The 15,275-nt window shown below is 39.9% G+C and overlaps 2 protein-coding genes across 2 annotated transcripts in view; one reads left to right on the top strand and one right to left on the bottom strand.

Annotated features, from left to right (window-relative positions):
• The first annotated feature begins 1,414 nt into the window (after positions 1–1,414).
• On the top strand, positions 1,415–6,857 carry cytip (cytohesin 1 interacting protein). The gene is made up of 8 exons (XM_080413043.1): positions 1,415–1,819; positions 2,164–2,213; positions 2,305–2,359; positions 2,800–2,905; positions 3,242–3,335; positions 3,809–3,875; positions 4,399–4,465; positions 5,153–6,857. Exons 1-8 carry the CDS (start codon positions 1,661–1,663, stop codon positions 5,641–5,643), a joined length of 1,089 nt encoding a protein of 362 aa, XP_080269169.1. The 5' UTR covers positions 1,415–1,660; the 3' UTR covers positions 5,644–6,857.
• A 4,486-nt stretch (positions 6,858–11,343) lies between these two features.
• galnt5 (polypeptide N-acetylgalactosaminyltransferase 5) overlaps positions 11,344–15,275 on the bottom strand; it is a 9,342-nt gene continuing 5,410 nt past the window's right edge. Inside the window, exons 7-10 of the mRNA XM_080413036.1 lie at positions 14,437–14,766; positions 13,975–14,055; positions 13,411–13,563; positions 11,344–11,993 (exon numbers count right to left, since the gene is read on the bottom strand). Of these exons, the coding sequence (XP_080269162.1) occupies positions 11,856–11,993; positions 13,411–13,563; positions 13,975–14,055; positions 14,437–14,766 (702 nt within the window). The 3' untranslated portion in view covers positions 11,344–11,855. The remainder of the gene's footprint in view (positions 11,994–13,410; positions 13,564–13,974; positions 14,056–14,436; positions 14,767–15,275) is intronic.

Raw genomic sequence — 15,275 nt, 5'->3', positions numbered from 1 at the left:
CGGTTGTCATAAACTTGAAAGTTTTAGTCATTTAGTGCAATCACGTAGCTATCCTCGATTATGACTCATCTAGAATTTCTGCTCCATATACATTTACCTTACTGTGGTTGTGTCCGTTAGATAAGGTTAAGTAAAGCGTGTCACTTTGGCTGTCAGTGCTACAGAGATGAGTCAGAGTCTTAACGGATTTTAGTCTCAGGCACACAACTTTGCTGCGTCAGTAACAATAATCGCTATGGTAACACAAGGGGAGAGTTGCATCAAAGCCTTTGGATTGGTACGTGCCAGTAATTTTGGTAGAGTTGCACAACTGGTTTTTAATGGGTTCAAAATGTTCCCACTTATTTCCTCTTACAAAGACCCAAGTTCTGCAGGGTATATGAGATGCCATTCTGTAGCTGCAGCATGCCAACTGCTACCACAGAACAATAGAAACCACTGCAGTGAGGGAAATGGATGCAGTACAAAATATACCAAATGATAGCAAACAAAGATTTCAGAGCCTAGGGATGGCTTTAAATGTCATACTGACAGTCCCATCATAGTTGTTGCAATGTCTTTTGAGGAGGACTTGTGTTCCAGACGGTCCCATGGTAGCTTGGCCACTGCTGCTGCCTGGTGTCACGCACGTTCAGTGGGGCATAGGGGATCCGTGTGAGGCAATCTGCCAGTTGAAGAGTCGGTCAGCTGTTTTTTAGGAGACTATTATGGATGGTGAATAATGTCCAATTATCCCAATGGGTAACAATGTTGGTTGTTTGAGTTGGGATGTTTTGGAATGCAACGCGGAGCAGATGGCATGCAAGACATGCTATTCACAGACAAGCTCAATTTCACTATACTACAACAATGTGGAAAGATGGTATATTCATGTTTTACAGATATAACTCAATGCCACATGATATTATGGGCTTTGGTGAGATTTGGCATTTGTGCCCTGTGGCTCAGTTTTGAGATTTCTAACTCATCCATGTGTGTGTGTGTGTGTGTGTGTGTGTGTGTGTGTGTGTGTGTGTGTGTGTGTGTATGTGTGTGTGTAATTTCCCTTTTGATCCAACCATGTCTGATGCCTTCAGCCCAATGACCCGTGCTGTCTGTTTGGAGAGCATGTCACTGGCCCCGAGCTAAATCAGCCTTTTGTCTGTCCTGTCCTCCTAAGACAGGTTTAGGTCTCAGGCTCAGGTTGAGAGGCTGAGTCCTCTGCTCAACCGAGGGGAAGGCAGTGAGAAACTGAGAGTGGAGAGGCGAGAGACAGGTGCTGTTAGCGGTGGCTCATCTCATGCATTACTGATTTCAGACAGACCATAAATCGAATCGCATGGACTGCAAGAAGAAAAGGGGCTGTTTGAAGGGGAGGGGAATGGGGAGGGCTTAAGCAGATTCCTTTCCTATTCACAGCAGCAGATCAGCAATTCACGAGAAGAAAGAGTTGAGAGAAAAAGAGAGAGAGAAAAAGAAACAAGAAAGAGAAGAAAGTAAGTTGGGCTGAGTTCTGCAGAAACAGGTCCACCACAAGCAGCCAACCATCACATGCGGTGGATTTCCTCTTTGACACAGTTGCTTTGAGTTGCTTGGAGGGGCAGGGCCGCAGAGTTCATTAACAGCTACTGTAGCAGGACGGTGATGGTGCTTTGAGGAGAGTTCTACAGCCTAGTCCACCATGAACGTCAATGAACTTCAGCGCCGGGGCAGCCAGGACACTTGCATTCTGGACAATTCTCTGAGGAAGAAAGGTCGCCTGTGGTACCGCCGCTCACTGAAAGAAAGTGATGACAAACGGCGACAGACTGCTGGAACTCTACCCAGAGGCTGGAAACAGGTGAGCGATAGACCTATGAAGGGCAGCATGTGTAGTTCACACACCTGAACTAATATTCATACCAAGTGACTACGTTTTATACCAAGTGTAATATTGATACTTATGAGTTGTACTTGAGTTGAATTGTGCGATAGGCTACTAAGAAGCAATGAACTAACTGTTAATAACCACAACACACCAGCATCCCTTGACACAGGCACAAAGCCCTTTGACAATTTTAATCTTTTAGAGTTATGTAACAGACTAGGATCAAAATGTACAAAAATGTAGAATGCAATGAGCCAGTTGTACAGTGGCCTGACATGATTGAACTTAAGAGGAACTCTGCATTTCCCCCTTTGCAGACGAAACAATGCAACTCCAACAGTTTGATTGATTACTCTGACCCTCAGAGGTAAATATATAGATTTAATAGCTGCATAATCTTACTTTGACTCGTATTGTGAACTGCAAAGCTAACAACTATATATTTCTCATTTACACAGAATATCTATTGTTTTGGAGAAGCAAGACAATGATACGTATGGATTTGAAATTCAGGTGAGGCTCTTAAGGTTATACTGTTATACTGTATGTATTTTTCTTTATTGACGTTAATTTGGTAATATTGACTTCGTTTTCTGTGCCAATTTATTGCACTAAAATGTCTTTTCATTCTTGGTTACTTAACAAATTGGTCTGTATGTTTACCTGTTTTAAGTTGCTTTGAGTACGAGTGTATGTGGTGTTTTGTGATTGTTTGTTACATGTATGTGTGTAAAACATGTTGAAGAACTCAATAGAAATAATTGAATAATAATAAGGTTATACTGTTATTATATACAGTATTCATAATCATGTCAAGGTGAAGCATGCAGCAAACAAATATTTTTGCTACATTTTTGCTAATACTACATCCACATAGTGTCACTATGGATGTAGTATTACTTGAGTCAATCTTGTCTTGGCTGTTCTTGAGAACAAATTGTCTCCTGTTGCAGACTTACGGACTGCAGAAGCAGAAGAGCAGCACGGCTTTGGAGATGTGCACCTTTGTGTGCAGGGTGCAAGAGGACAGCGCTGCTGAAACTGCAGGCCTGACCACAGGTGAGCTTCCGATAATATACCTCCCACTGTGTGGCCTCTTTCACATCCTCTCTGCACACACGCACTCACTCACTCACTGACGTACACCCCCACACACACACACACACACACACACACACACACACACACACACACACACACACACACACACACACACACACACACACACACACACACACACACACACACACTTGCCGATCTACAAGCTCTCAACGCATCGATGCGTTGTGAGCTTGTAGATCTGCTATTTTCACAGAATGTTCGACCACACCATAGGGATGCTAATGCTATAGGGTTCATGTGCCTTTGTGTTCTTGCTATCTCTCCGTGTGTTAGGTGATGTAATCATCAGCATCAATGGGGCGAGCATTGAAGGACTGTCTCATCAGCACATTGTTGACGTGATCCGAGACTCTACCAACTTACTGAAGTGAGTAGCAAAGATTATACATGTATCTATATTCTATAATCATCGTTCTGATGAAGGGCTGAAATTATCGATTATTTTCTTAGTGATTATCCAATCGATTACTTTTTCAATTAATCGAATGATCAAGAAGCAGGTTTATTTTTATTTTCTATATATCAACAAATCGAACTGAAAAAAGTTTTTTATAACCAACTAAATCGATTTGTCTGATTAACCACTATTTTATAGTTTGCCTCAATGCAACGTGCTGTGAGCTTGTAGATCTGCTGTTCTTGCTATTTTTGGGGAAGAAAATAGATAATTTTGTATAATTTATTGGTTAGATTAACTGTCTTATATGCACTTTATAAAATCTGCTGTAGCTCCACTCTCTGGATACCAGTATTGTGAAACTAATGCACACCAACTGAAAGAGTTTCCTGGACAATGGTCAGACTCAATAATGATCTGTTTGTCTGGATGTGTGATTGCAGGATGGAGACCATCTGTGGGACTGTTGTGAAAAGGATTGAACTTGAGAAGAAGATGAGCTTGCTCAAGGTGCGTCGCTATGACACTGCCCATATTTGTAGTAAACATAGGTCTGTGGTTAGGTTAGCTATAGGTTTCATAAAGCCTCACAAATAGATGATAGAAAGCACTGGTTGACCTGTTGCGTCACCAATGTACAATAATAGGCTATGATCAGCTATTCCATAACTAAACCCATTCAAATTTGGACACAGGAACATGTGCACGCACACGCACACACACACACACACACACACACACACACACACACACACACACACACACACACACACACACACACACACACACACACACACACCATGATTTACCATCAATTTGAAATATTGCCCTATTAAGAAAATCATGATATTGGAATTATATGGTTCTATCTGCATGCAGAGTGGTTTTGAGATATTGAGATATGTCATAGTGTACCGATACAACCATTATCATCAATAATGGCAGTTACAACACTATAATTTTAATCTAAGGGCTCCAAATATTAAATGTACGGTCAACTGAACATTTTGTAACTATTTTTTTGTCCATACAGCAAACGTTAAAAGAGAAACGGGTGGAGTTACAAGCACTTACGTTACAGGAAAAGCGGCTGATGAGAGGTGAGTTTTTTTTTTGCCCAGCTGTCAAACCACAGCACTTCCTTCCCCACAATCATGATCATTTGTGCTTAGCTAGTAATACTCTGATGTAAAATCAAGTGCAGTCTTTAAGGTGAAGTACAAGAATAAGTTTCCCGGGTCAATTAACTAAGAAACTGTTGACACATTTCCTGTCTCTGGGATGAGCTTTCCTCTGAACCTGCTGGTTGATGTAACAGCTTTACATCAACCACATCCTGTACAGTTCAAATGAATTTCACATTTCACACAATTCACAACAACACTCACTTAATTCTCAGTCCATTACAGGAATTTGTTTTGATGACATTAGTGCTTGAATATACTGATACATTATGATGTGTACATACAAACATATGGTAGAGGGACAACAGGATCTCACATTCAGTACAATGAGTGAGACCATTTAATTTTGGCATAGATTATATATTACTGTACAAATATCTCTTCAGCTCTAAATCACAAACTGCAAGCAGTATGCAAAACAGTTGTGGTTGGCTAGTGAAGTGTGCAGAGTCCTGAGCAGACATACGAGAAGTACAAGTATAGGGCAAGTCCATATAAGCCATTGTCTGCACCCTGCCAGTCTACAATAATCATCTTTGCTGTCTCAATTATCCAACATATCACATTCTCAATCTAAGAGAAATTTATTTTGTATCCCCCCAGGTAACTTGAATGGAAGCTCTCTCCATCCCTCTCTGGAGTCCCAGGTGTCTTTAGACTCGCTGACAAGCCGCGGCCATGGCCAGCGTTTTTCCAGCGACAGCAGCTACAGGAGTGTGATGACTGAGGACAGTGACCAGGCCAGCAGCGTGTTCGGGGACCTGAACTCTCCCAGCTCATACAGCACTGCCAGCACCACTGATGACAGTTTATTCTTCTCTACAGATTTCCCAAACCCTGGTCAGATCTTATTTAGTCCTATCGGCTCCCATCGTATCCTCGGCCGCAGCCGCACATGCAGCTCCAGTTTGGCTGGCAGCAGCAGTTCCCTCTCCCCTTCCTGGGATGAAACCAGGGCCTCTACGTTATTTGGCACACTCCCCAGGAAAAACAGGCGAGGCAGCGTCCGCAAACATATTCTGAAGTTAATACCTGGATTCAACCGGTCAGTGGAGGAAGAGGAACCGGGACCAAATGAGATGGAAATCAAATGACAGTCCCCTCTGTGTCAGAAATGAACACTTGAGGGCACTGCCGTGCACACACGCACGCACGCACGCACGCACACACACAAAGAAGACAAGTAGAAGAACTTACTAAGAACAGAATTTAGAGGAAGAAGAAAATAGCCTATTCATTATTCATTTACGGGAGGACATTAGCTAACCAGAAAAAAAACATAGCAAGTGTTAGCCTACTTATATATTTGTGAGTGCTGATGACTTCATTTGCTTTTGCTGTGCCTCTTGGGTTGGTATACTCTGACTTTTTTCTTGTTATCAGGAAGAGAAAACAAACAAAAAAGTGCAAATGAACATAAAGAAGTATTCTCCATTGATAAAAGCTCATTTTAAGTGCTTATTCGTTCAAAGGAGAAAGGCACATTCTAAATTAGTTTGGAAAATGTGATAATTCATTACATAGCTCAGAGATAGACACTGGGGTTGAAAAAGCATTATGAAATTTTACATTACTTCCCCTTTGAGCAAACCTTTGAGTTATAGCCTACTGTATAAATGTAAAAAAAAAGAAGAGCCATTGTGAATGTAGCATTTAACTAAACGTATTGAAAGAGTTTCTGCTTTGCCATAATCACCACGAGTGATAAGCATTATTAATTGTGACTGTGAGAAATACTGTGTGCAGATTTTAGATGCTGTATGCATGTAGGCTACATGAAAACTGTAACGTGAATGTGATCTAAAATAATGCGTTTGACCTTTCATTAATGTTGTACTGTATACCTTAAAGTCAAAAGTGGATGATATATTATATGACTCTCTTACCATCAATTAACCTTTGTTGACAATATACTGTCATTTTGGCACGTTCAACATAGGAGGCTGAAAACCATAGTTCATACCACACTGATGAGAGTGAGGCTCAAAACAGGATGTGGTTAAGACTGAGAGCGTACTATTTTCATTTTGTACTTTCAGGTTCTGCACATCCTACTTTCAGAAATATACTACAGTGCAGAATAGTTTCCTTTATGGTGCAAATATGTTTTTTGTTCATTGTTTTTTCCCTCTAATGATAAAAAGATGCAATTGAAATGTTTTGATTTATTTGAATGATGCCTCTTTTGCTAATTTTCTTATACCCTACTGCTGTTAAAGCTACTGCATCCAAATATGCGGGCTACTCTTGGAATCAATTGAACAGAATTAAAACTGATAAATTGTTTCAATAAATGCAGTTGTGCCTCTTTTGATATTTGAGCTATAGTGTCCTCTAGTGGTCAATCAATGCAAGCATTTTACATTAGAAGAGAGAGCAGTGGTGGGAAAAGTACTCACAAAAGTATCAATACTGCAATGTAGAAATACTCAGTTACAAGTACAAAATTCAAAGTTACAAGTACAATTAAAATTGTACTTGAGAAAAGTACAAAAGTATTGGTATAACAATGTAGAAAGTACTCATTATGCAGAATGTCCCATTTCACAAGTTTTCAAATGTATAAAAATCGTTTGAAATGTATATGGCTGAAGTGGTTAATATATGTTTTGTTATAATAATCCAAATCAACAAAGTAACAAGTAACTAAAGTTTTCAAATAATTGTAGTGGAGTAAAAGTACAACGTTTGTCTCTGAGATGTAGTGGAGTAGAAGTAAAAGTACAGACATTTTGAAATGCTCCAGTAAAGTAAAAAAAATACTTCAAAATTGTACTTAATTACAGAGAGTAATGACCTAAGACGGTGAGCAGTTTTTTGAGTTGAACAAAGTTGAACAAAAGCGTACACGTATTAAATTTGATAGTTTTTAAAATAAAACCTATGTTCTTCAGTGTAGGCCAGGCTATAGTGTTGTATTTCATGTTGTTATCGAGTTTTGTCAGCATTCATTCAGACATCAATTTGTTCAACTTGTGATGAATAGCCACAATCGATTTACATGACTATTTGAAGCAGAATGTTTTTCATTTGGAGCAAGTGATATTCAAAATAAATATTCAGTGGTGGAGAGTAACTAAGTACATTTACTCAAGTACTGTACATAAGTACAATTTTGAGGTATTTTTTACTTTACTGGAGTATGGACTTTTACTTGTAACAGAGTATTTCTACATTGCAGTATTGATACTTCTACTTAAGTAAAAAATGTGAGCACTTTTTCCACCACTGTAAATATTATGTAGGATAATATTATTGGTTAGGGTAACCTATTTCTGGAAAGGTTCCTGCTTTTAAATAGTTCCCTTCCCTTTATATAGAGGCTATTGATGACCTTGAACATGAATTATGTGCAATCGGGTTCTGACTGCTTTAGTGAACATGAAACTGATGAGAATTTAATATTATTATCATTTTAATTTGAACTAAACTGAAGAAAAATAACAACCCTGCTACACTTCCCAAAAATATTTCGAATATTTCAAGGTAAAATAAATGTTTTTTTGGGAAGAAAACAAGGCGAGACAAAATACATTGTGTCCACCAGATGGCAATGCAAACTCATTCAAGTTCAAACATTGCAACCAACTGGGTGGCTCCACTGCATGGTGACCTATACTAATAATACAAAAGTTAATAATATCTACATACAAAGTACATTATACAGCTGAGTGTATTTATTTTTAGTCCAACATTTCAGAAGAACATTTGGTCCATTTCTTTAGAGAAATATCACCCTGTTAATCTCTGACTGTCACCATACACCAGAATTGCACTGAGATACTAAAACAAAAATGTAATCTTTCAGATTTCCTCTTTTATTAAGTAAAATATATGAATGTAATAATTTATGTATTCATTTTTAAAGGAGTTTAATAGCTGAGAAAAGTAAAATAAATAAATAACCGAAGGCAATCAGAATTTTGTTTTAGTTGAGCACTAAGAAAGTGTTGCAAGGTCAGGTAATTGAGCTACTTTTGAGTGTTATTTAAGAATTTAAGGTCTTTATATACACGTCATTAAATAAATACATTTCAATACGTAACAAGGCTCAACTTAGAACACATGGAAATAAATTCCAGTCTCATTAGCTTGCATTGCTGTAAATTGGACTAAACCTATGGCAGAATGTTAATCGTGCCTCATAATGTTGCTGGAGGAAGGTGGCCTGCCAGGAAAGATTAAGGAATCAGTACAATCTCTCCATTTGTGTATGCCAAAGTGACAAAGAGCCTTTATTGGCCCCACAACAAAAGTTCTGTTCTTCAGTGGCTCAGCAGTCAGCACACACAGAATTACATTGCGTAGTATAGCACAGAAAGACAGCGTGGCTATGCACCATTGATTAACATGCAGGGTGACATTCTCTCTCTACACTCTCACACTGTAGGATAAGAAAGTCTATTTTGATTGGACACAATGGCGAGCTGACCAAATTCAGATCCTCCTTTACTTTGGAAGAAGATTCTGCAAAAATCTACTTGACAACCTAGAACATCAGAGCAATTTGATTATTTACAACAGGCTTTGAAAACAAACAAACAAAGATGATGGAGACAGAACAGAGCATGGCCCCTCCCAGACCATCCCTGGATATGGGGATAGATGAAGATGCACTGGCTAGCCAGGTGGTGGAGATCATCAGTGGCATCACTCTAGGAGCCCTCCAGTCTCTGGAGGAGGCTGTGGATAAAGCTTCCCTCTCCCTCTCAATGGAAGAGGGAGACGACTCTGTATTCTACGACAACGAGGACCCCGCTTCTTCTAAGGACACACAAGAAGCTGCATCTGGTCCCTTTGGCACATCTGAGTGCGGGGTCGGGAGTCGTGTCTGCATTGATGCAAACAGAACACCTTTTCCACAGGAAGAGGATGCTACAGGTGGCACAGGTGCAGATCTCATCAGTGAAAATATGTCTTTGCAGATGAAGACAGATGAGTCGCACTGCGAAGCCCAGATGCCAGAAACCGAGCCCACAGACCCTGTTACAGAACATCAGCTCACCCTAGAAATGTCAGTCAGCGCCAGTGGAAAACCTGTTGAAGTAAATGACGGAACACACACAGGGCTCCAAACACAAACCCTACAGACAGCATCCACACAGGAAGGTAAGACAAACTCAGCATTACACTGTGAGCACATCAATAAACACCCAAGAGGGCTTTTTTTGGGCTATGATTATGGGTACAATAGTGATGTACAGTTATAGGTCCAAGGCAGTTACAAGACAGTTTATTGCTTAGTCAAGCAGTAGTTGTGCTTGTTGTATTTTGGTTCCTTTTAGCTATTATAAAACTGTTTGTTTTCAACCTTCCTCATACCAGATGAGGAGAAAGAGACACCATTGCCTCAAGACCAGACAGAAACACAGACACCAGCAATTGAATCCTTACATGTATCTGAAGAGGGGAGGGGAGCCGAGATGAATGGAGATACAGAGACCCTAGAGCTGATGCTTAGTGAGGAGCTCCAGGTATCTGGTGGGAGTCAGGGTGAGCTGGACCAGGAGCAGGATCACAGCTCCCAGACTTCCTCTGGATCACCCCAAGACTCCAAACCCGGCTTCTCCACTCTGCCTCGGGCAAAGAAGTCTGGACACACCGATGACAAGTCATCCTTCAACCATCACGACTCCTCCAAGTACAACACTGTTTCCTACCGCAAGATCCGCAGAGGTAACACCCGTCAGAAGATCGCCGATTTTGAATCCATGATGATATAAGAGCGGTTATTATTGCACTGTAAATATCTGTACACAGCCCATAAAATATTAAAATTGAGCATTGTAGGATGCTGAAATAATGAGCAATGTGGTTGTATGTCTCTCTGCACACAAACTAGAGACTTTGCTCTTACTTGAAAATATACTCGTACACAGTAAATTGACAGAAACCTTATGTAATTTATATGGCCAGGGTTGACAACAAATGCTATGACTCCAGTAAGGAGCATTCTATTCATAGCTGTTGCATGGTAACTGGGTGGAGAATGATCCATGGGACCTATCTATATCTAATCTCATAAAGTTTTTTCATTTGATAGCTTTACAGCATGAACCGTTTGATTACGTAAACCAGGTATTTGAACAGCAGATTAAAAAATAAGAGGCTTGAGGCCCTATAATCCTGCTAGCTAAATATTAATGACTGAGATGTTGGTTGGTAGTTATTAGAGCTTCAGTTCTGCAGAGACCCTGGATAGCATTCTCTGCATAAGCAACTATGATAAGTACATTAAGGAACCATAACAATCTCCCATATGCATTCAAGTAGTCTGTACCTAAATCTGCGCTGTTCAGATGGATTCTGTATTCTAGGAATAAGTTATTACATTTGACTTGAATGTTTTTAACACTTAATCAAGGTCCCTATTTTCCATCCTTAAGTAAATGTATAACACTATCGTACTGAATGTCTTTGTGGATTCAAATAAAGTAATGTGAAATAAAATAAAATGGTACAAAACCCTTTGTCATATCAATCATGTTTATTCTTACATTTTAATTACCCCCCCCCCCCATTTCATGTTTAGGTGATAGATAGATCACCAGTAAGAAAATCACAGCAAAGGTATCTTGAATCAACACTTCCCTATACTGACAGCAAGAGACATACCAAGAGAAGGTATGCATTATCAAAACTAAACCTTAATAATCCATTACTTTGGTTTAGGTTTTAAACCCCATTTACCAGCTCAAAGGTCTAATCAAACTATCTTGTGTAGTCAATGACATCTGAAGTCTCGGCATGTCTGCCTGATATGTATTACATTCATGGAAAAAACTCACAACATCGCATGCATTGGCATTTTATATAAAAGAATCATTTTTAACAATGAAAACAAAACTATCAGATAATGTTTTATCTTCGGCAGTCAAACCATATGTGGTTTGCTGTGTTATCAAATGGAGTGCTCATAAGTTCATCATCGAAACATCATTTTTATACACATCTCAGGAACGCCCATATTCCCATTCACCAAACGGAAGAGCTTTTTGAAAAAAAAAAACTGCAGGCTGAATATCCCAATATGTTCCTCCAGCACAGTGACTAGAGGCTCTCTTTCCACTCTGGGCCTGGTGATGTGACAAAGGCTGGTATCATCAACAAGCATTGCACAGTATGCCCACTCCACCTCCTGAGATCCCATAGTGGTGTGCTCCCCTTCAGGATACTGGTGGAATGAACACCGCTGCCAGTGCAGCATTCCACAGTTCCATGGGACAGGTGTGTGTGTGTCCACACTGGACCGCAGAGGGCCACTGAGAGTTTCTAGTTAAAAACACTTCTGACTTTTTAATCCCCATCACAGAGCGTGGTAGTGTGTGAACTGCCACTTCTGGAAGGCATTGCTGGATTCACATTGGCCGAGTTGGATAGTGTCACCCTGAAGACCAGCCTCCAAGCACATATGGGGAAAGAACTCTGCTATGAGGTGCTCGTCCTTGGCAAAAACAAAACAGATAATTAAGTTTAGTGGAAAGTATTTTAACATAGGTGTGATATGAGTCTGAGACACCAAATATTCTAGATTAGTGATTTTCAAAGACTGAGACAAGGTCAAACAACATTTAATGCCACTCATTTTTAGTCCTGTTTCAGCTTCATTTATGCTTGAAAGGCCAAGACACATTCAGGGAGAGAGAGAAGTTCTGTCATGACAGGTCTGGTACTGAATCTGGCCTTTGTGTTATTAGTTTCCTTGTACCACAACATTACAACAAAGGCATGGCAAGCAGTTTGTGGTTGCATGGAAATAAAGATAACTTTTGACCTGCAACCTTGGTTTTCGTCTGTCGTACAACTGAGCCTGTCACAATCATAAATGTGGCAACCGTTGTCGAGTGAATCTGAGTTCATAACAAGTAACTTCATGTTGTTCATCTTGCCTCACTTACCCTCCCCCCCGAGCCCCCCTTGTAAATGCTTGCCTCACTCTGTGTACATACCTCAATCACCACTATGCCATCTACCTGAGATATGAATGATTATGTCATTTTGACTTTGCCCTTGTGATTCATCAAAAGCTTTCCACACATTCTTGAGTTAATTTGCAACAGTTAAACGGAATAGGTTGAAAAACTAACGTTATGCATCAACATGGTGTCCCTCACTCTCACACACCCGTGCACATTACTATGTGCAATGTTTTGTGAGAAAATGTGAGAGATGCGAGTTACAGTGGCAACAATATAAATCAATAAATTAATAGGCCCCTATCCTAAAAAAACAACACATACATCTTTTGAGTCTGTATTTTGTGAAATAAATGTGTTGGCTATCATAAATGTATAGTCTACTGACACTGTCATCTTGCGTGACAGAGCAAGTGTATGAGAGAAAGGAGAGTGTGAAATTATCTTATGACGTGAGTTTTGTCATTTTATAATGAACTTTTTGACAACTGAGTAGTGAGAGACCAGTAGGTTATACAACTTTAGCATGCTCTTCTTATTGCGAAAAACACCCCTTATGGTGCTCAGTGAAGGAAAATACTTCAGTAAAACTATAGTTATAAATGTATAGAATCTACAACTATTGTGTAACACTTCTATTCCGCAATGCCTGCATGCAATTTATACACACGGGGAGGCTTTACAGCAGTTAGATTCTGTGTAGAAAGGCAAAGCCAACTTTAATGCCAGCTTTTTGTCATGCCAATATTAATATCCAGAACTAATATCTCAGTGTAAAAGTGGTTGGATGACAAGAGAAAAACACCATCCTCTCAATAGTGAATAACAATGGCTTAAGCCACACCCCTGCTGTTAGAAACTGACTGTACAGAGACGAAGATGTTCTGGATGAAAGAACATAGCTGTGGCAGACAAAAGAGAGTGCCCCGCCCAAAGCCAACCTACCAGTGCTGAGTTGGAGCCCTTGTGGAACCAGCGAAGAATCGGCTTGGCATTGTCACATAGCTCCAGAGTCAGGCTAGTGTGTTTGCCCTGAGGAACAATGCATAAATCTTGCTGGCGAATGTGCCTCATCCAGGTGTAATTAAAGTGCTGACTCTGAATTTTTGAGAGAAAGAAAGGGGGAAGAGTTTGTGACAGGCATATAATTAGGCTTCATGAAAACTATAGGTTATTCCAAGAGTAGTTCAGTGGGAGGGGGTGCTCTGAAAACCAACAAGAATGCATTTTGAAAGTCTCAGACTTTGTCTTGGCCTGGTTCTAGTCTTGTATATTTTTGTGCTGGGTTACTTGTCAGCAAAGATGACCATTTTGGATTATGACGAATGATAAATAAAATAAAAATCTGTGTAATACTAAAAGGAAAATGGACAAGAATTATTCTACAACTCTGAAGAAATAAAGTGCCTAGTATCACTTTAGCTTGGTCTGACTCTTGAGTCTTGACGGCTGGAATAATGTACTATACACATGCAAAGACACATCAGATAGCGGAGCAAAAGTATTTACCTCCTTGCTGAGATCACATATCTCAAATGACAGTGAGCCTTTTTGCAGAGCAAGGCATTTCCTTAAGCCTTGATTGAACACCTACAAAAGGGAGATAGGTAAAATAACAAGAATGTCACAGATCTGGAAGAACAGCACTAAAAGTATTTGTTCAGTCACTCATCGTGCCACATGACAGAGAGACAGAGCTTGTTTTCCTTCTCTGTTCCTTCAATAAACACTGACATTAGCTGTCACAGGCCAGTCTTTGTTCAATACGAGCACAACAGGCTCTTGTTTGGGTTGAGTCATTAAAGATCTCTCCACAGAGACATCACTGACTTCTTAGGGGACATATACAATTGTCTTTGTATTTAGAGAATGTTTTAAGGATATGTAAACAGGGTTAAAGTGAAAGCAAAAGTCAGAGCATTGTGAGTCGGTACTGAATACAAGCAACTGTTTGGAATCAAATCAACATACCAGGCCCTCTGCTTTGGTCAAAGGAGCATCAATATCTGGATATACATTCTCCAGGTACCACTTGAAGCTCTTGCACTTGAGCCTCTTCCTCAGCTCGATCTGCTCTGTGAGGTTGCCAATGTCAATGAGTTTCCTGTCCTGCAGGTGGTGGTAGCCATGGCCATAGAATAGGTCCTTGTATTCATCCAACCACACCTCGACCACCCGGGCTAGGTTACGCTCCACAGTCTTCTGCCTGTCCTTGGGGAACTTGTAGGGGTTCTGGCCTCTGAAAATGTGGCCCACTCTAGAACAGGGGATTATCTCAATTTCTCCTCCACACATCCAGATCTGTCCAGTGACAAAACATGAGGCAAGCATAGGACATAGTCATGAGGTTAGAAGTGCTGCATGGCACCTATACTAAGTATGACATCAACATGGATGTGTGTATGTATTGACCGCTTCACGTGAACATACTGTAGAGTCATGTTCATTTTGGAGGTCAAGAAAGTTTAGGCATTTCTGTGCTTTTTAATCTGTAGAAGCCATATGGCCATGGGTTGATCTCATCGGTTGATGTCAAGCCATTCGTTTTAGCAATTTTGCACAGATCAGTCATATATTAATTGTACTTTTTTCCCTAAATAACTTGTTTCTGACTCTTAATTCCAATTGAAAAAATATATATTTTTATATATATATATATATGTAAGAAAACCTCTTTTCAAAGAACATTTATTTGATTTCCTCTGTTAACTGACTTGCATGATTAGATATTGCATGCAAAATCGAATACCTCTAATGCCTGTGTTTTGATTATGTCGTTGCAAGGGATCTGTATTGAATGAGTATTAAAT

This window comes from Gymnoscopelus braueri (genome assembly GCF_963280865.1).
Source record: "Gymnoscopelus braueri genome assembly, chromosome: 18".
In the NCBI taxonomy this organism is placed as follows: Eukaryota; Metazoa; Chordata; class Actinopteri; order Myctophiformes; family Myctophidae; genus Gymnoscopelus; species Gymnoscopelus braueri.
Note: the sequence above shows the minus strand (reverse complement) of the source record. Positions and strands in the feature narration are given on the sequence as shown.